Source organism: Peromyscus eremicus, unplaced genomic scaffold, assembly GCF_949786415.1.
Source record: "Peromyscus eremicus unplaced genomic scaffold, PerEre_H2_v1 PerEre#2#unplaced_407, whole genome shotgun sequence".
NCBI lineage: Eukaryota > Metazoa > Chordata > Mammalia > Rodentia > Cricetidae > Peromyscus > Peromyscus eremicus.
Genome location: NW_026734643.1, coordinates 243,373 through 265,592, shown reverse-complemented (window position 1 = coordinate 265,592; position 22,220 = coordinate 243,373). Strand labels below are relative to the sequence as shown.

At 38.2% G+C, this 22,220-nt stretch overlaps 1 protein-coding gene across 1 annotated transcript in view; it reads right to left on the bottom strand.

Moving 5' to 3' along the window:
• Positions 1 to 1,849: 1,849 nt before the first annotated feature.
• Positions 1,850 to 22,220, bottom strand: part of LOC131901796 (sulfotransferase 2A1-like) — a 44,522-nt gene continuing 24,151 nt past the window's right edge. The window contains exons 5-6 of the mRNA XM_059252872.1: positions 6,383 to 6,560; positions 1,850 to 1,962 (exon numbers count right to left, since the gene is read on the bottom strand). Of these exons, the coding sequence (XP_059108855.1) occupies positions 1,850 to 1,962; positions 6,383 to 6,560 (291 nt within the window). The remainder of the gene's footprint in view (positions 1,963 to 6,382; positions 6,561 to 22,220) is intronic.

Below are 22,220 nucleotides of genomic sequence, written 5' to 3'. Positions count from 1 at the left end.
AGCTCTTAGCATGTGCACGGTGTCTCACAATCTTTCAATTCTGGGATTGAATGTTCTCTTCTGTCATTTTTGGCTTCCAGGCACACAAATGGCACTCAGATAGACATGAAGGCAAAACATTTATACACATGAATTAAATAAATCCTAAACAAATACTACTCTTACAGAACACACAGGTTGGATTTCTAGAACCAATATGGTGGTTAAAAACCATGTGTATCTCCAGTTACACATAATCCAGGGCTATAATGCTCTCTTCTAATTTCTGAGGGCACTGGCCACACACACATATGTCCATATTATTATTCATTTTTAATAATGATTTATCATTAAACACTTCATTTAACCTCAGATGGATTTATTTGTTTGTTTATTAGTTATGTGTGTGTGATATTGGATAAGTCCACAGAAGTTCAGGGTCCTCCAAGGTGATGAGGATGTTGGATTGTATGCATGGAGAGTTATAGGCAGTTGTTAACCACCTGACAAGGGAACTAGGAAAAGAACTTGGGTTCTTTGCAGTCCCTGGTGACTGGTTTTCCTTGTGGCTTTGTGGTCCAGGAGGGGCAGAAGGAAGAGTAAACCTATTCATCTGCCAGAGCAGAAGGGAAACTTAGGCATTCATAGCTGTTGTGATGCTAATAGCCACTAGGAGGCAGAAACACACCCACATCCCAGCCCCAGTGTGCACCCTGAACATGAGTGCTTGGTCTTGTGATTTCTAATTACCACCTGGGTTTTCCACATGGCCTCATATTTGGGAAAAATAAGGGCAGTCGACACATATTTCTCCCATTCCCGTCCCCTCGAGTAAACACACAGAGACTTATATTACTTATAAACTGCATATCCATGGCAGGCTTCTTACTATCTGTTCTTATATCTTAAATTAACCCATTTCTATAAATCTATACCTTGCCACGTGGCTTGTGGCTTACCGGTATCTTACATTCTGCTTCTCCTCTTGGCCGCTGGCAGTGTCTCCCTGCCTCAGCATTCCACTTTCCAGAATTCTCTCTCCCCACCTATACTTCCTGCCTGGCTACTGGCCAGTCAGCATTTTATTTATCAATCAATCATCCACAGCAATACTGAGTAAATTACAATGGTGTGCATGTTTGTTACAAATTTCATAGTGTAACCCAGTATTTTATACACTTACTAAAAGTTACAAAAAAAGGAAAAGTGAAATACTGATATAAAATACTAAGCAAAAATGTAAGTTTATAAACGTCTTAATATACCTTAGGCTATTTGAATGAAGTTTCAAATTCTCCAGAAATATATTTTTTTTTAATTTCTTTTGCACAAAAGTCACAGAATAAAAATTTTAAAATTCATGTAATTTTTTTATGTTTAAAATGTTTCAAAAATTGTTTTAAGCTGGGATTCCATGAAGCATATTGGAGTTTGCTGATAATGTATAACAAACCACTAATAAAAGAAGCAAATATTTGATGACTCAAGACTCCAAGATTCACAGCTGGAGAGATGATGCTGAGGTCAAGAAAACTGCACTGACCTTATTGAGGACCTGAGTTCAGTTCCAAGACACAAAGCAGGTAGCTTATAGCAATATATAACTATAACTCCATGGGAACCAATGAGCTCTTGTGACCTCTGAAGGTACTATAGACAAAAATATGGGGACACACACACACACACACACACACACACAAAACAGCTACCTCCACTACTATTACCACTCCTAATACTTCTACCACTTAATATCTAAAAAAAAACTCTAAAATTCAATAACAGGATTTATTCTGTGACAACACTCAGTAATTAACATATACAAGAACAGGAAAATAAATACCACTCTTTATATATAAATAAATTTAACAATTTATTCCCATGGAAACAACCCTGAAGGGAAACCGGCCATTTTCTCCTGGAATACTTCATCAAAGGCTTCAGCTTGGGCTACTGTAAAGTGATTCTTCCAGTCCCCAGCCATGCCTAGAAAATGTGAAGCAGATACATAGTTGGGTTAATGATGATCTCAACACTGCTCTCAGTCTTTCCTTCACATGCTTTTACCATCTGCTTGACAAGAACCACAAAGTTAGTAAAGTAGAAGTACCAGTGACTTCCTGGAGAATATATCTTATTCTCTTGAAATAATATACATCAATCTTCTAAGTCTGTGGTGATAATGTAACCCCTTATTCTTTCTCATCATATCAGCTATATACTCTAATAGCTTCCACACTAGCTCTACCTTTTAGATGTTGAGATTATTCCTGCTTCCCACTACACCTGCATCCATCACACTGTCCAACTACTCAACAGAGTTTCTTATTTCAATTATCCAAACAGATTTCAATTGTTCTTTCTTAATTTTAGTGTACACTTTTAAAAGTTCTATAAAACATGCAAGCAATTTTTAAAAGATCTTTAAAATTAAGTTTAATTGTATGTGTGTAGATATACATGAATGCAGGTTCCTGCAGAGCTTTAAGGCATAGGATCCCTTAAGCTGTGAGCTATATGCCAATTATCTTGATGCTTTCATCAGATGCAAGAGACCCAGATACTGCCAGCTGAGAACATTCCAAGATTTCTGTTTTCAATCACCATGGTGTCTGGTGATGCATGAAGACATACATGATCTTTTCACCAGACTTTGGTTGTCACCACTCCTTTCTAGTATGTCTTTAGTTTTGACATTAAAGATGACAAATTGTCCATCTCTATTATTGAATTGTGTGTTCCTTTTTTGTAGAATGCTGATGTCTTCCATGTACTCACTTCTTGTTCTTTGGTTTCCTAATTTATGCAACTGTGAACACCTCTTTCTATCTTCCCTTCATGTAGTATTCTGCAGGCCCCATCCTTGCTGTCTTTATTTCATAACTCTCAAATTTTGATGAATTTTCTTTTTGTAAAGATGCCTCAAATATGTATCTAATATATTTAAACTGTAAAATGTTTTTTTCATCAGCAAAGGCTTCATTCATCAAATAATAACAGACACATAGAACATACTCAGTATGGAATTGTTGAAAGCTTTTATGAATGAGGAAGGAAGGTACTGGCCTTGTTTTCATTTTGCAGAAGAGGAAAAATTAGTCCTTGAGATGATACACAGATTGATAGTGATGGATATAGACTTGAAGCCAAAAAGACTGATAGCAGAAGTCATGCTATTCCTAATTACGTTGTATTTCTTATGTATCATTTAAGTTAACTTCACATTCCCAGTGGTATTATTAAAGAAAATATATGCTGTTCAAAATTAAATGGTAATTATTGGTACACCATATTCAAATAATATGCCATTAATTGATATGAGTATAAGAGTGTCATCTGTTAAGATGGGAATCTATCGGTATCCATTGCTACTCTCACGTTTGTTATTTACTTCATTATTGGAATAAATTTCTTTATTGTTTCCCATAGCACCCCTGGCTCTTCATAAGCCAGACTGGATGCTGAGCTACCAGAATCTCAGTCAATTCAATGTCTACCCACATTGATTGAATCAGCCCAGATGAGAGAAGCATGTATTTGCAGGTACAGACATGAAGTTGTATGCCAAATTATATCAAAATCCTGAGCACATTATAAGCATATATTTCTCTTCATGTGTTCATCTTAAAAATCTCTTCAAACTCTGGTGTGTCAGGGGACAGGATAACCCTAATTTTTGGTGGCTTAAGTCTTGTTGGAAAGGAACTTCCTCATAGTTATGGATGCTGCCAGTCTCACAAACGTTTGTTGTCCAGTCTTTCCCGATTTTTTATTGGCCTGCAGATAGTAGGCTTCATTCTAGGTCTTCTTCCCTCTGTGTCTCAGATTAATGCCTTCTAAGGACATGAGTGAAAATGATTAATGGCTCAAGCATTCTATTTAGGAAACATCCAATATGAAGTATTGAGTTCCAAAACCTATTAAGTTTATCAGAAGATGTTTTCTTCCACATGTCTTCATTGTGACAATGTCGAATGACTATCTCTCTAGTCTGCAGTATCTAAATATGGAATCATAATGATCAAAGTTGTTTGTACATAATTATTACTTGAAGCTTAAAACCAAATTCATCCCACCAAGTCAAATAACTGAGTCTCCCAGGTAAAGAGTAGCTCTTCAGAGGCAAGAAAAGGAATTTTTCTTGGATCCTGAGAAGATCAACTAAAGGACAGTGAAAATAGGTCTAGAGAATTCCTCCCACTTAAGGTCAGTATAGCAGTTAGCAAAGCTTTTCATGCATTATGATTTAGGGAATTAAGTATCTACTGGTAAGTAATTCAATTAATTTTAGAATTAATCTTTGATCACTCATACCTTCAATTTAAAAAAAAAAGGAACCAACCTGATGTAGGAATTGAAAAGACCAACATTATGCTCAAGCATCTTATTCTTTTAAAAGTATTTCCCAGATATCCATCTTAGCAAACTCTATTTATGAAGTCATGAATCAGGGTGACGTAAATAATAAAGTTGGTCTCCCCCTTCAATGACCTGGTTTCCAGTGGGACTCATGGCTTATATTTTTGGTTGTGAGCCTAGCCTTTAATGGATGAGCTATCCCTCCAGCCCGACTCATGGCTTATAATGAGTGTGAGTACAAGAAAAATCCCCACAGTAAAAATTATCTTCTAATGTAGAAGAAATGGATGTCATATATAGTCACTACAATAAATTACAAAGGACTTACAGAGTCACATCATTTTTTTTGACAGAAATAACATATATAATACACAAAAAATACAATCTTTTGGAAGAGACTTAACTACAATTCCATTGTGGTCTCATCCTAGAAGAGTCTACATGGAAAAAAGGAAATGACAGATATCTTCACAGAATTGTGTCCTTAATTCTATTGCATCAGCTCAAGTGTGTTTCTGACAAAACTTTTTTTTGTTGTTTTTTATTTTTTGAGACAGCGTGTCTCTGTGTAGCTTTGTGCCTTTCCTGGAACTCACTTTGGAGACCAGGCTGGCCTCAAACTCACAGAGATGTGCCTGGCTCTGCCTCCCAAGTGCTGGAATTAAAGGCGTACACCGCCGCCGCCGCCACCACCACCACCACCCGGCCTGACAAAACTTTTACATGTAACTTTTACATGTTAGTTCCCATAGCCTTTCCCTATTAAACAAGCCACTTCATTCCTTTTGGCTTTCATTAAAGCCTTTTATGTATACATACTGTTTTGCTTTGGCCAAATTCGGATTCATTGCAAGAAATCCAAGAATGGGTAACTTCTCTTCTTATGTGGCACCTTCAGTTCTAGTGCAGACAACTCTGTCTCCATAGAGTCTGGAGCACAGCAGTCTGAGGTTATCTGTCAAAAGTAGTGGATTCTCCAAAGGTCTCAGTCCATAGTATATAGATGACCATATTTTTGAGGTGACATGTATGTGTGCTCAAATCTGAGCCCAAACTTCCTCTTGTGAGGACACTAGGAGTATTGGTTTAAATGCAATCTGGTAACCACTTTAACTTACTTCTCTATATGTATACTTCTGATGTCTTTATGTTCTATGACATGATCCTTATAATCTAGGTAGAGGAGGATTGGAGGTTAAGGCTGAAGCCTGTAAATTATTAGAAGAAGAAAATTAAACCCATAAAACATAACTCTCCACTTGCTGCATGTATACCCATGTTCTTTACTTGTCCCCAAAGACCTGACATCTGATTCATTCCTTCTTCAATGCCAAGTCCCACCTCACTAATTATTTGCTAACTAGTTAAAGGTGACACTCGAGGTGTGATTCTTTCTGGCAAAGTTGTTCCTTAACTTTACAGCTATTAAACCATACCCTCAATCTGCACCAAGCATAGAGAGATAGCACAGACATAGAGAAGATGTATATACCCATTCCTGGAGAGGCATTCAGAACAAACTGAGTAGCCCTGACCCTGAAGAAATCTCATTTTAAGTTAATAAACATCATCAGATTGTAATATTAGTAAATAATTTGCTCAGTCTTTATGGGGTCTATTCTCACCCTAGTGTGGGACAGCAATCTTGACATGTTCGACATCTTTTCCAGCCATGAATGGAAGTTTTTCTGTGGTTATCATCCCAGGTATATGTTTGGCCCTATGCACTACATGTTTTCTTTAGATTTTTATGATAAAAGAATCCTTACCAGACCTCATTGCAACATGTCTACCCTTTTGTTTTCCATTTAGGGTATTGGACACAACCATTTGCAAACCCAAGATGCTCAGCCAGAATAAATCAATTTTTTCAGAGCTACTGAAGCCTACATCATCACCATGGAATGACTAATCTTAAGGTCTGTGAGAAACTATGATATGATGAGCAATGACTTCTGAAACATTCCCAACTTTTTCTTAGAGTCTTTTTAAAACACCAAGCCCTTCACATGTTCTGACATCATTTAAAGCTCAAAAATTTCTTCACCTTTTCTCAAGAGAACCAAATCATTAGCAGCCACATTTTTTGTCAGGAGACTGAAATTGGACATTTTATTTTCCTTCATGGCTTGGAAGGAGCTGTACTTGAGTACCATATCCAGCTCATCTGGCTCTAATCTTTTTCCTAGGAAGTCACAAATCTTCTTTATAGTGCTCTTTGTGTCCTAAAAGAAGAAGAAACAAAAATGAAGGTAATCAACAGAAAGCTCTGAGAGAACAGATGCAGAGATGGGAACTATGGATGGAGGGTGAAAAGGGACATGAAGGAAGAAATGGCAATGTTAAATGAGAAAACACTAAAAAGGTTTTAGGAAAGATACAGGCAATGTAGACAGAGTAGGAAACCCACAGCATTTGTATATTGTGTGGGCTTGCAATGTGGCTGATCTTGCAGCCCTAAAAGACAGAGGCTGAAATTTCTTCTAGGGAGGGGAGGATATTAGAGACAGTGTCTCATAACTAATGCTGTTCTCAAACTTACTTCAAAGTGGATGAAGTCCTTGAACATCTGATCCTCCTGCTTTTATCTCTGTAGTGATGTATTCACAGGTGTGTGACAACCCACCTACTAAATGCACTGGGGTCTTTATTCTTGAGAAGTGTCTCAATATAGGGCCCTGTCTCATGGGATGGATGTTGATCTGGAGAACAGACTGACTTCAAACTTAAAGAGATCAGAGATCCACAAACATGCCTTTGGCACCTAAGTGCTGGCATTAAAGGTGTGCCCCACCATACTCAATCTGCCCTGTGGTGTTCAAAGATACTTATAGAAATAATTCTAGACAATTATCCTTGAGAAAAAAGTCAATGTGCACAAAGAATTTGAGAGAGGTTAATGTTTACACCATGTAATATTGTATCCTATGGGTAAATGAGAATAATATAGTTTTACACTTTTATAAGACTGATAATAATTATTACTTGGGGGTACTTCTCTAGATGAAATTCTAAACAGTCTAATTAAATAAGAAACACAGAGCCAAATACAGGGATGAAAGCTTTAGAAAGCTATCATAAAGCTAGTGATAGCCAACAACTAACTTTAGCTCATCATGATGCCGTAGCTTCCCAAGAGAACCAGCTTCTTCTTGTCTAACCTGCACTTTTATTGCCTTGCTCTTCTGCCTTCTCATTGGCTCTTAGCCCAGCCACCTCACTTTCTCATCACTGCCTGTCTACACAGACCTCCAGGTCTCTATGGTTGGCACTGGAATTAAAGGTGTGTGTCACTGTCTTTTGCTGAGTCCTTGAACACACAGAGACTCTGCCTGCCATGTGATTGGATTAAGGGCGTGTGCTACCACTGCCTGACTTCTGTTTATGGCTGGCTATGACCTCTGATCTCCAGGCAAACTTTATTTATTAGCATAAAAATAAAATATCATATTTCAGCACAAATAAAATATCACCACATACTTCTGGGAGACAATAGTTTTGAGTTTTACCTCATGTTCTAATTCAGATGGGCATTACATTCACAGATATCTTACTTCAGATATGTGTAGCTTGAGTTTTCCTGCCTGGCCCACAGTCAGGACAAATCTCTATCACCTGCCAGTCCCACAGCCTCAGACCCGACCAAGTAAACAGAGACTTATATTGGTTACAAACTGTATGGCCGTGGCAGGCTTCTTGTTAACTGTTCTTACAGCTTAAATTAATCCATTTCCATTAATCTATACCTTGCCACATGGCTCATGGCTTACCGGCATCTTCACATGCTGTTTGTCATCATGGCGGCTGGCAGTGTCTCTCTGACTCAGCCTTCCACTTTCCAGCTTTATTCTCCTCCTTGTCCTGCCTACACTTCCTGCCTAGCCAATGGCCAATCAGTGTTTTATTTATTGACTAATTAGCAACACATTTGCCATACGGAACATCCCACAGCAGATATGCATATCCTGGAATTACAACTGTGCACTGTCACAAGTGGGTTAATATTAGAAAATAGTCACAAGAAGGCACAATCTTCGATTGTGCTTTGAATTCCAGTTCTTTTCCTGGGTATCTTAATGTATCATTGTCTCAAAACTTTTATTATATATTTAATATTAGAATCAGTTAATAATACATGGGAAGGTAAGCAGCTATGTCAAGAACAGAAAACAAATATGTTGAATGGTTTGACAGAAAACTTATGGGAAACTGCACTACAATGCAACAGAGATATCTGAGCAAGGAAGTTTCCTGAGGAATATTGAATTTTATGATGAGAAAGTAAAAGATTTTCCAAAAGACAAAAGAGTCTTTAGTATTGCTACTTATGTGGAAACTTTCTGTTCCTGGATGACAATATTAAGAGATCAAATTCCTTTTGAATATTCCAATTTTCCTGTTTTTCTTGCTCCTTAATATTTTTCATTAAGAATTATTTTTTGACTACTGCCAGGGAAGCAGGTAGGCTGACTGCAGATTTTTACCTTTCACTGTGTTCTTCCAGATCCAATTCCCCAGTCTCATGCCCAGTTATGCCACAGAAAATTTGTGGCAACTCCCCCCACTCACCTAGAATGGATTCCACAGACCTTCTAACCTCATTCCTCCAATTCATTGTACTATCCCAATATCCAACTCCAACAGGCCCTCTTTGGGGAACCAAAGACCACTCTGGCCAGGGAAGAGGTAAGCTAACTACAGATCTTCACCTCCCCCTCATTCCTTTAAGACCAATTGTCCAGCCTTTCTACCAGCTCTGTAGCAGAACACCGGTTTAGCCACCCACATCCCTAGTGGATCTCCAAGACACCTCGTAACATTCCAACACCAATGCATTGATTTGTTCCACACTTCAACTCCATCATGCATTTCCTGGGAACCCACAGAACAAGCTGGGCATGGAAGCAGTTACACTAAATGCAAATCTTCACATCTCTATTTGCTCCTTCAAGTCCAGTCTCCTAGTCTCATTCCCAGTTCTGTGTAGAACAGGTGCTACAGTCTCCCTCCTACAAATGTCCCTGTCTCATATTGATAACACAAGTCTTAAGTTCCAAAATTCCTTCTCCCTTCACATTGTTTTGTCCTAGCAAATCCTGTAAGCACCTACATGCCACCCTAACCAGGGAAGTAAATAGGCTGACTGTAGATCTTCATTTCTTCCTCCATTCTTCCAAGTCCATCCCTTAATCTCTCAAAAGCTTTATATTGAACTTCTGCTGTGGCCTGACCTCACTCAGTGGCCACATTCTCAGGTTACTAACTAAGCAGCTCCTGTGGAAAACTCTGCTCTCTTCCCTCTTATGAAGCTTCTAATGACCTCCTCCTAGGTGATCCCCATTCCTAAGTGTCAGCTTTCTATATCTGGAAACATTTAACCTGGAACTCCCAGTGTCCACATCTATCAGGATCCCAGAATAATTTCCTACAAGGCAACACACAGCCACCACACTCTCCTAAGTACCAGGCAGAGCAACAAAAAATTAGGAAGGAGGAACCAACCCAACAAAGACAAGACCAGATATCACCACCTAGAATTATAGTTTTCCCAATCCCAGATGCTTAGATGCCAACCTAAAAGCACAGTTAATAACATCCAAGACAGTGTGTTTTCGGTAGAGCCCAGCAACCATACTACAACAGGCACTGAGTAATTCAACATAGCTGCAGAACAAGAAAATGACCATAAAATAGCATGCATGGAGATGATAGAGGTCCTTAAAGAGGGAAAAGAGTAAATCTCATAAAGAAATCTATGAAAACACAAACAGTGGAAGAAAATAAATAAACCATTCAATACCTTAAAGTAGAAATAAAATCAATAAAGAAAACCAAATTGAAAGAAATCTGCAAAAGAAAAACCAAGGAACTCAAACAGGAAGCTCAGATGTGTGCTTCATGAATAGAATATAAGATATGGATGAGAGAATCTCACTCAGACACTAAAGATAAAATAGAAGAAATGGATACATTTGTCAAAGAAAATGTTAAATATAAAAAATACCCATCACAAAACATGCAGGCTATCTGGGACAGTATGAACAGAACAAATCTAATAATAAGAAGAGAGGAAGAAGATGAAAACCCAGGTTAAAGGCACAGAAAATATTTTCAAAAAAATCATACAAGAAAATTTCTCTAACCTAAAGAAGAACATGCCTATCAAAGTGAAAGAAGCATACAGAACACCAAATAGGCTGAATAAATTAAGTGAGTCCCTACAGCACATAATAATTATAAAAAAATCTAGATATAGAGGGCAAATTATGTATAGATACCTATGTGCTTGAATGGTAAGATCATGTGGGGAGGGTGAAAGGAGAGAGACTTGGAGGAGGGAGTATTAGGAGATACATCAAAAACTAAGGGACATTTGAGGGAACATATTCTACCCAATAGTAGTAACTTCTTTATATATATATATATATATATATATGTATATATATATATATATATGTATATGAATGAATACACACAAACATATATGTATGTATATATGTACACACACACACACACACACACATATATATGTATATATACCATCTAAATAATATAATAATGGGGAAGATGGTGTCCTAAATGGTCATCTCTTGTCACCATAGACTTTTCTATTTCTGAGATTTGTTTACACCTAATTGAGTTGTTGGGCAAAGAGATCTCATGGGAACTCCTAACAACACAGGCTATAGATTGCTCTTCACACTGATAGCAAGGTACTGTTGCTGAAGACAACACCTTCATAACTCATTGAACATGGAGATGCTTGGCTGGTGACTACAAAGAGTTTTCATCCCTACTTTCTAGCATCTTTGCAACAGGAATGTACTTTGCATACCATCAAAAAAGAAATGTAAACATGAAGCCAGCCACAAACCCTTTGATCTACCAGGGTTTCTGCTGTAGTGCAATCTTTTTCTACATTATGAATCTGTATTATTCACATTGTTTAATAAAAAACTGACAGGCAGGTAGCTGGGCAGCAAGGTAAATGGGAAAGCCAAATTGAGAAGGATGGGAAAAAGAAGGTGGTGCCAGGAGAGCTGCCAGCCAACCACCCAGGAAGCAAGACATGCTAGAGGACAGGTAAAATGACAAGCCACCAGGCATTAATAGATTAATAGAAATGGGTTAATTTAAATGTAAAATTGAACTGATAACATGCCTAAGCTATCAGCTGAACATTTACAATTCATACTCAGCCTCAGATTCGGTTATTTGGGACTCGGAAGTTGCGATAGGAAATGTCCCTTTACATATGGTATTCCAATGTGTGGCTGAAATTTCCCCATAAAATCTGACAAAGCTTATAAAAGGCTCCTAGAGCCCCACCCCCTCCCCAAGATAACCATTCCATGTGGCACTAGAGACCGCTGGAGCCATAAGCCCACCCTGCACCACTTAGGAAATGGTAAGGCCCCATCTCCTGACTGTGCAGACCAGTTCTCTGACCCATAGAACCAGGGGATATGTTCCATGCCTCTCCCCTTACAGCTCAGGCAGTACAGCCCTAGAGCCCTACTTGCCAATCCAATAATCCCCTGCAACACCAGTGACAACAGTAGCTATAAGCCCCCCCCTCGCACCAATAGGGAACAAGTCGAGCCCCATCTCTGGACAGTGCAGACCAGGTCTCTAGCCTCTAGGCCCTAGGGGCACATTCTGTGCCCCTCTCCCCAAGTCACTAGAGCCCCAGGAACAAGGGAGCCATATCTGCCCTCCCCCCTCTTCAAGCCAACCACACCCTGTGGCACCAGTAACCACTATAAGTGCACCCTGTACCAACTGGGAATAGCTACTCCCCAAGACAGAGCCCACTAGTGCCAACTGGATTAAGAGCTGCTCCCTGAGACACAGAGTCCAACAGCACCAATTGAACCAAGAGCTCCAGTTAGATCAAAAGTATCAGTTGGACCAAGAGAGTCTCCCTCAGACATAGACACTGCTTACACCGAGTTGAGGAAGAGACGTGTAGATGCAAATGCAAAAATACAGTCAACAACATAAATACCAACATGGCACCATCAGAACATAGTGGTTCCACATTAGCAAGACCTGAACATCCTAACACAGAAGAAGCAGAAGAAATTGATCTTGAAAATGACTTTAAGAAGATGATAGAGGCCATGAAAGATGAAATGACAAATTCCCCTAAAGAAATTGAGAAAAAGACAAAAAATTGGAAGAAATCAATTAATCCCTTAAAAAGAGGTAATAAAAAGCAATTAAACAGGGTTAGGACACAGTTCAAAATTTGAAAAATGAAATAGAGGCAACAAAAAAAGACAAATTGAGGGAATGCAGGAAATAGAAAAACTGAGTAAATGAATAGGAAACACAGATGCAAGCATAACCAACATAATGCAAAAGAAGGAAGAGAGAAACTCTGGCACTGAAGATATGATAGAGGAAATAGATTCATCAGTCAAGGAAAATACTAAAGCCGACAAACATATAACACAAAATTTCCCAGAAAATTGGGACAATATGAAAAGACCAAACCTAAGAATAATAGGGATAGAAAAAGGATACCAACTCAAAGGCACTGAAAATATTCAACAAATCATAGAAGAAACATTCCCAACCTAAAGAAGGAAATGCCTGTAAAGATACAAGAAGCTTACAAAATGCCAAATAGACTGGATCCAAAAAAAAAAAAAATGTCCCCTTGCCACTTAATAATCAAGCCACTAAACATACAGACAAAAGAAAAAATATTAAGAGCTGCAAAGGAAAAAAAGCCAAATAACATATAAAGGCACACACTTCAGAATAACACCTGACTTCTTAATGGAGACTCTAAAAGCCAGAAGGTCCTGGTCAGACATTATGCAGACACTAAGAGACCATGGATGCCAACACAGACTATTGAACTCAGCAAAACTCTCAATCGTCATAGAGTAAAGAAAATATTCCATGATAAATACATATTTAAACAATACCTATCTGCAAATCTGGCCCTTTAGAAAGCACAAGAAGAAAAATTCAAAACTAAGGAAGTTAGATACATCCATGAAAATACAGGCAAAGGATAATCCCATATCAACAAATGCCAAAGAAGAGAAACACAACAGTACCAAAAAATAACAGGAATTAACAATCACTGGTTGTAGCATGAATCTTAGAGAGTCTTACTAATAAAATCAAACCCGAGGCCAGTTATTGGGGTTAATGCTGGTAGATCAGAGAGACAGAACGAGCCACAGCTATCTCACCTTGCCGGATCCTCAGCTGGTCTTGTTTCCTCAGACTGGAAGCTTCTGTGTCCTCATCCCAGTGGCTTTCAGCTGAACTGTTGCTCGAAATCCTGAACGCTTAACCAGCCAAATGCTTAACCAGCCAAATACTTAACCAGCCAAATGCCTAACCAGCTAAATGCTTCTCGTTTCTGGTCCTCACGCCTTATAAACCTTTCTGCTTTCTACCACCACTCCTTGGGATTAAAGACTGCTTTCTGGGATTAAAGGCATGAGTCACCATGCCTGGTTGTTTCCAATGCGGCCTTGAACTCACAGAGATCCAGAGGGATTTCTGTCCCTGGAATGCTAGGATTAAAGGCATATGCTAACATTTTCTAGCCTAAGTATCTTGTAGCTTTTCTGTTCTCTGACCCCAGATAAGTTTATTAAGGTACACAATATTTTGGGGAAAACAAAACCACCTCATATAATCCCATATCAACAAATACCAAAGAAGAGAAACACAACAGTACCAAAAAATAACAGGAATTAACAATCACTGGTCATTAATATCTATGAATATTAGTGGTCTCAATTTGCCTATAAAAAAGTCACAGGCTAACAGAATGGATACGGAAACAGGGTATTTCCTTCTGCTGCATAAAAGAAACACACCTTGACTTCAAAGCCAGATACTACCTCAGAGTAAAAGGCTGGGAAGAGACTTGCCAATCAAATGGACTTAAGAAGCAAGGTGGTGTAGCTATTCTAATATCTAACAAAATATAATTCAAATTAAAATCATTTGAAAGAGATCGGGAAAGACACTACATATTTATCACAGAGAAAATCCATCAAGATGAAGTCTTAATTCTGAAAATTTATGCCCCAAACATTACTAAAGCTGAAATTGCACTTCAAACCCCACACACTAGTAGTTAGAGATTTCAACACCCCACTCTCACCACTGGATAGATATACCAGACTGGAACTTAACAGAGAAAGAAGGGACCTAACAAATTATGACTCAAATGGACTTAATAGATATCTACAGAATACTCTGCCCTAACAAAAAAGAATACACCTTCTTCTCAGCACCCCATGGAACCTTCTCTAAAATTGACCAGATAGTTGGTCACAAAGCAAATCTCAACAGATACATAAAAAATTAGAATAATCTCCTGTATTTTATAAGTCAACCATGATGGCTTAAAGTTAGAATTCAACAAAAGAAAAATTACAGAACCCTACAATCTCATGGAAATTGAATAATTCTCACTGAATAAACAATGTGTCAAGGAAGACATAAACAAAGAAATCAAAGATTTCCTAGAATTCAATGAAAATAAAAGTAAAAAATACCCAAACTTATGGGACACTATGAAAGCAGTGCTAAGAGGAAAATTCATAGCACTGAATGCCCACATAAAGAAGATGGAGGAATCTCACACTAGTGACTAAATGGCACACCTGAAAGTTCTAGAACAAAAAGAAACAAACTCACCCAGGAGAAAAAATACCAGGAAATAATCAAATTGAGGGCTGAAATCAACAAAGAGAACAATACAAAGAAACAATGAAACAACAAGTTGTTTCTTTAAGAAAATCAACAAGATAGACAAGCCCTTATCCAAATTAAATAAAAGAGAGAGAGAGAGAGAGAGAGAGAGAGAGAGAGAGAGAGAGAATGCAAATTAACAAAATCAGAAATGAAAAGGGAGACATTAACAACAGACATTGAGGAAATCCAGACAATTGTAACAACATCAGAAATGAAAAGGGAGACATTAATAACAGACATTGAGGAAATCCAGACAATTGTCAGGTCATACTTCAAAACCTGTACTCCACCTGAAAGAAATGGACAATTTTCTGGATAGGTACCACATACCAAAATAAAATCAGGACCAGATAAACAATTTAAATAGACCAATAATCTGTAAGGAAATAGAAACAATCAGTAAAAGTCTCTCAATCAAAGGGGAAAAAAAAACCCGGTCCATGTGGCTTCAGAACAGAATTCTACAAGATTTTCAAAGAAGAGCTAATACCAATATTCTTCAAATTGTTCCACACAACAGAAACAGAGAAACATTAACAAACTCTTTTTTATGAGGCTACAGTTGCTCTGATACCCAAACCACACAAAGATGCAACAAAGAAAGAGAATTACAGGCCAATCTCCCTTGTACACATTGATGCAAAAATACTCAATAAAATATTGGCAAACCTAATCCAAGAACACATGAAAAAATTATCCACCATAACCAAGTAGGCTTCATCTCAGAGATGCAAGGATATTTCAATATATGCAAATCTGTCAATGTAATACACCATATAAATAAACTTAAAAAAGAAAACCTCATGATCCTCTCATTAGATGCTGAACAAGCCTTCAACAAAATCCATCACTCTTCATGATAAAGGTCCTAAACAACATAAAGGCAATTTACAGCAAGCCAACAGCCAACATCAAATTAAATGGAGAGAAAACCTAACCAATTCCACTGAAATCAGGAACAAGGCAAGGCTGTCCACTCTCCCCATATTTATTCAACATAGCACTTGAAGTTTTAGCTAGAGCACTAAGACAACAAAACAAGATAAAAGGGATAGAAATTGGAAAGAGAGAAGTCAAACTTTCAATATTTGAAGATGATATGTGTACATAATTTACCCCAAAAATTCTGCCAGAGAACTCCTACAGCCCATAAACTCCTTCTGTAATGTGGCAGGATACAAGGTTAACTCAAAAAAAATCAATAATGTTCCTATTATATACAAATAATAAATGGGCTGATAAAGAAATCAGAGAAGCATCACCCTTTGCAATAACCACAAATAATATAAAATATCTTGGGGTAACTCTAACTAAGCAAGTGAAGGACATGTATGACAAGAACTTTAAGTCTCTGAAGAAAGAAAGTGAAGAAGATGTCAGAAAATGGGAACACCTCTCATGCTCATGGATAGGCAGGATTAACATAGTAAAAATGGCAATCTTACCAAAAGCAATCTACAGATTCAATGCAAACCCCATCAAAATCCCTACACAATTCCTCATAGATTTGGAAAGAACAATACTCAACTTCATATGGAAAAACAAAAAACTCAGAATAGCTAAAAGAATCCTGTACAATAAAACAACTACTGGAGGCAACACAGTCCCTGACCTCAAGCTCTACTATAGAGCTATAGCAATAAAAACAGCTTGGTACCAGCATAAAAACCAACATGTGGACAAATGGAATCTAATTGAAGACCCTGACATTAATCGGCACAACTATGAACACCTGAATGTTGACAAATAAGCCCAAACCATACAATGGGGAAAAAAGACATCTTCAACAAATGGTGCTGGCATAACTGAATGTCAACATGGAGAAGATTGCAAATAGATCCATATCTGTCACCACGCACAAAACTCAAGTCCAAGTGGATCAAAGACCTTAACATAAATCCAGTTACACTGAACTTGATAAAAGGGAAAGTAGGAAGAAGTCTTGCATGTATTAGCACAGGAGAGCACTTCCTAAATATAACACCAGCAGCACTGACACTGAGAACAACAATTAATATATGGGACCTCCTGAAACTTAGAAGCTTTTGTAGGGCAAAGGACACAGTCAATAAGACAAAATGACAGCCTATTGATTGAGAAAACTCTTCACCAACCCCATATCTGACAGAGGGCTGATCTCCAAAATATGTAAAGAACTCAAGAAACTAGACATCAAAATACCTAACAATTCAATTAGAAAATGGGCTACAGAGCTAAACAGAGAATTATCAACAGATTTATCTCAAATGGCCTAAAGACATTTAAGGAATTGCTCAACATCTTTAGTCATCAGGAAAATGCAAATAAAAATGACTATGAGATACCATGATCAAAAACGCTGATGACAGCTTATGTTGGAGAGGATGTGGAGGAAAGCAAACACTCCTCCACTGTTGGTGGGAGTGCAAACTTGTACAGCCACTCTGGAAATCAGTATGGTGGTTTCAAAGAAAATTGGGAATCAATCTTCTTTAAGACCCAGCTATAGCCTTCTTTCGCATATACTCAAGGAATGCTCAATCATACTACAAGGACACAACTATGTTCACAGCAGCATTGTTCATAATAGCCAGACCTAGAAACAACCTGGTGTCCCTCAAACAAAGAATGGATGAAGAAAATGTGGCACATACACACATTGGAGTACTACTCAGCAGTAAAAAACAATGACATCATGAAATTTGCAGGCAAATGTATGGAACTAGAAAATATCCTCCTGAGTGAGGTAACCTAGACTCAGAAGGACAAACATGGTATGTACTCACTCATATGTGGATACCAGATTTCAAGCAAAGGATATCTAGACTGCAACAGGCAACTCCAGGGAGGCTAGCCAGCAGGGAGGATTCTAGGAGGGATGCATGGATCACTCAGAGAAGAAGAAATGGATGATATCTACATGAGCAAACTAGGGGTGAGGGGCTAATGGAGGGCAAGGAAGGGAGGATGAGAACATAGTGGAATGGCAGGTTTGAGCTGGAACAGGAACAGACTGGGAGAGCAATGAAAGAAATAACATGATAAATGAAAACATCATGGGAATAGGGAGAAACAGAGTGGTAAGGAAGTCCCTAGGAATCCACAAGGATGACCCCTCTTTAGACTATTAGCAATAGTTGAGAGGGTGCCTGAACTGGCCTACTTCAGTGATCAGATGGGTGATTATCCTAACTGTCATCATAGAGCTTTCATCCCGTGACTGATGGAAGCAGATGCAGAGATCCACAGCCAGGAGCCAGGCCAAGCTCCAGGAGTCCATTTGATGAGAGAGAGGAGGGATTCTATGAGCAAGGTACATCAAGATCATGATGGGGAAACATACAGAGATGGCCAGCCAAATTAGTGGAAATGCATGAACTGTGGACTAACAGCTGTGGAGCCCCCATGTTACTGAACTAGGCCCTCTGGATAGGTGAGACTGTTGTTTAGTTTGAACTGTTTAGGGGGCCTCCAGGAAGTCGGTTCAGGATCTGTCCCTGGTGCTTGAGCATGCATTTTGGAGCCCAGTGTCTATGGTGGGACAACTTGCACAGCCTTGTTGCAGGGAGGAGGGGCTTGGACCTGTCTAAACTTACTGTACCAGGCTCAGCTGATTCCCTGTGGAAAGACCTTGCCTTGGAGGAGGGGGGAATGTGGGTTGGGTTGGGGGTGAATGCAGGGGTGCAAGAGGAAGGAGGAGAGGGGTATCTGTGGTTGGTATGTAAAATGAATATAAAATTTCTTAATAAAACTTTCTTAGTAATAATTGAAAAAAGGAACCTAGACACACAAGAATGTAGTCAAGCATTGCTGATAGCAACTTATTTGCCAGTGGTCTTGGTTTGCTGGCAGTGAGCACAGGCATGGCTCCTTTAAGAGATGGCTTTCAGGCTTAGTGCTAGCAAAAATAATAGGCGGTGGCTCTTTTAAGAGGCCCTACTACCAAATACTTACATGGGGCTTATGAGCAGCTGGCAGCATGCTACTATGTGGCAGCATGGAACTAGAAACTTCCTAGAGGTCAGGAAGTAAACATGGCTCCCAATGCTGATGGTAAACACGCCTCTGCCATGAGACTAGACTCTCAGGGAACTGAAGGGGAGGAGCTAGTGTGAGCATTCTGTGATCTAATTTACATAGCACTTTTTTTGTTATCCATGTTTAATAAGGACAGAATTTTAAAGAGAGCCTCTAAACAGGTCACAGTGTGTTTAAAAATATGTATAGGCTTGGGAGAGAGAAAAAAAGAATATATATGGTCATTGATTAAAAAAATATAGTTTTTTAAAAAAAGAAATTTCCTTAAACAACAAGCCATATAAATACGGAAAACACACTAAGAGTCTGTATCCTGTATGCTATTGTATTCTCTTTAAATTTTTGACTCCTCATCAACAAATGAGAACTGCAAAGAAACATTTAATTATGAAAGTTGCTACATTAAACCAACCTATATATTTTAAAACTATCTTGACCTCAAAATTTAAGTCAAAAGATATGTTACTTTGGGAAAGAAATTCTGATTTTATTTCCACAGGAAGTGAGAGGCTCTGGAGTCATTCAGGGTTAAGAAAAATCAGGTTTGAATGAGAAAGACCCCCTGAAAAATCTCCAGTGGAAAGGGTTACCCAGCTGATGTAATGTTTGAGAGACCGTCTGTTGCAGTTCCCTCTGAGTTCTGCATCAGAACAACTTCAAGGCTGCTGGCTGAGATGATCCAGCCTCACAGAATACTTCAGTCAGAACTTGACCATAATCCTGAGTTTTCTCAGGATCCCCAAAAGATTACCAGAAGTCAAAATCAACTGCAAATAGTCTGGAGAGTTACACCCATGTTCCCAATAACACACTATGATTGTCATTATTTGGAGGGTTGGCTACAAGTTGTTATACATAATGGTCAGAAAAAAGACAAATGAAAGAGGTTAGATTCAAGAATCTTGTTCTGAAAAAGATAAAGGGGGGTATAGAAATGATAGGATAAAAGGGTAGACTATTGAATCTACTTTAATCCAAAAAAAAACAAACATTAATCTTATGTGTTTGATATTGATATGGATTTTGGTTTATTGATACAAATTTAAAGTTAATTTTGTTATAATGTATGTATATTTCAACTCTTGTTTCAGGTATTATGTTTATGCTGCTAATTTTAAAATGTAATATATAGTTAAGAAATATAGATTAATAGTCATCTATAATAGCAAATGTATAGTTGTGTTAGGTCTTATAGGTATACATAGGTATATTTTATATAGATAGGCAATCTTCAAACACTTCAAAGACCTACAGAATATTTAAAATGTTTTAAGAACATAGACTTTTCTGACAGTGAGACAGTAATCAACAATTACTTCAAAGAGGATGATGGGAATCAAAGAAATTCTATATGGAGTTTGTTTTCTTTATGGCAAAAGCTATCCACAGAGGTAAAGAAACTGACATTGCCTCAATTGCTAACAGTTACTGTCTGAACTTGACCAGCAGGGTGCTAGAAATGGGACTGCTGAACTTTGCCAAGATAGTGTAGGACAGTCCTTCAATATTCCCTGCTTAACAGAAAAGTCTGTCAGATATACTTGGCCTGAAGGCCAGCATTGGATGACTATCCAGGCAACCTGATGCCCTGCCATTAGGTAACTTTTTACTCTTCTGGGTTCTTTGATGGAGTTGAAGACTAGTTATAATTATAGTTTTCCTTAGTTATAATAGATAGTAAATTAGATACAAAATTTTAGACAGACCAAGATAAGATAGATAATTAAGTATTTTCTCTAATTTTGCCAAATGTAAATGGATCAGATACGATTACTCTAATTCTTACTTAATAACTGTTTTAGCTGTATATAGTTTTACTCTATTAAGGGGAAAACCTTCCTTTTTAATTAGACAAATAGGGGAAAATTATCTGTAACAATCCTTTCTAGACTATGAATATGTATTACTCATATTGATTAATAAAGAGCTGACAGACCAGTAGCTGGGCAGGAAGTTAGGCAGTAAAACCAAATTGAGAATGATTGGAAGGAGAGCAGATTCAGGAGATATGCCAGCCAGCTGATCAGGAAACAAGACATGGTAGAGGACAGGTAAAGCCATGAGACACCTGACAATACATACATTAATAAAAATGGGTTGATTTAAAGGTAAGACTTAGCTACTTACAAACCTGAGCTATCAGCCGAGCATTTATAGTTCACATTCAGCCTCTGAGTTAGTTATTTGGGACAAGGTGGTTGGGACAGGAAACTTCCTATTACATAGTCCTACCTACAAGATAAGCTAGGGCAATGATGCCACAAAGCTCATGAGAGTAACCATTGACGGGATTGATATGAAAATAACTGATTTTACTTAAGGCCTACTCTATGAAATGGGACACACAGCTGACACTGCTTTGTGGACCAGAGACTAGACAGACTGGGAACCTAGGGTAAAATCAAATAATACTGGTCTGAAAAATTCGTGACAAAATGACTCCAGATGGTGATCTGCTACGCTCTGAATAGTGCTTTGTACAGCCGCCATCGGAGAAGTTTTCTCCCAAAGCAGTTGAGGAGAAAAATAGAGATCCACAGACAGAGAATACACAGAGTTTGAGATACTTTTGAACAATCAGCCCTAAATGGTATGTCTCTACCAAATCTCTCACTTTAAATCTCAGACAACTCTCAGGAGAAGGAAGAGTGTTAGAGCCAGAGAAGAGGGAGGACACTAAGAAAACATGACCATCCACATCAACATAAGAAAAGCTCATATGAACCCACAGACTGGAGCAGCATGCATAGTGCCACACCAGTCTGCATCAATCCTCTGCTTATATGTTAGGGCCACAGATTAGTAATTTTGTGGTCTTCCTGGATGTATGATAATGTGGGTCTCTGCTTGTGCCTTCTCTTGTGCTGTTTTCCTTCTATTGGTTTGTCTTGTCCAACTTAGAGGAGATAATATTATTTCATCATATTGTACTTTATTTTGTTATATTTATTAAAAATAAATGAATGAAAACCTACCCACTAGAGTAAAGGTTAACAACTGAACTGTCATTTATACCTGCTGGTAGAGGGAAAATCCATTGTCTCCAATGAAGTGACACTGGATATATCAACCACTGCAGACAAAGTCTTCATGTGAAGGAGTAGTTGACCAACATGTACTAGACTCCACAG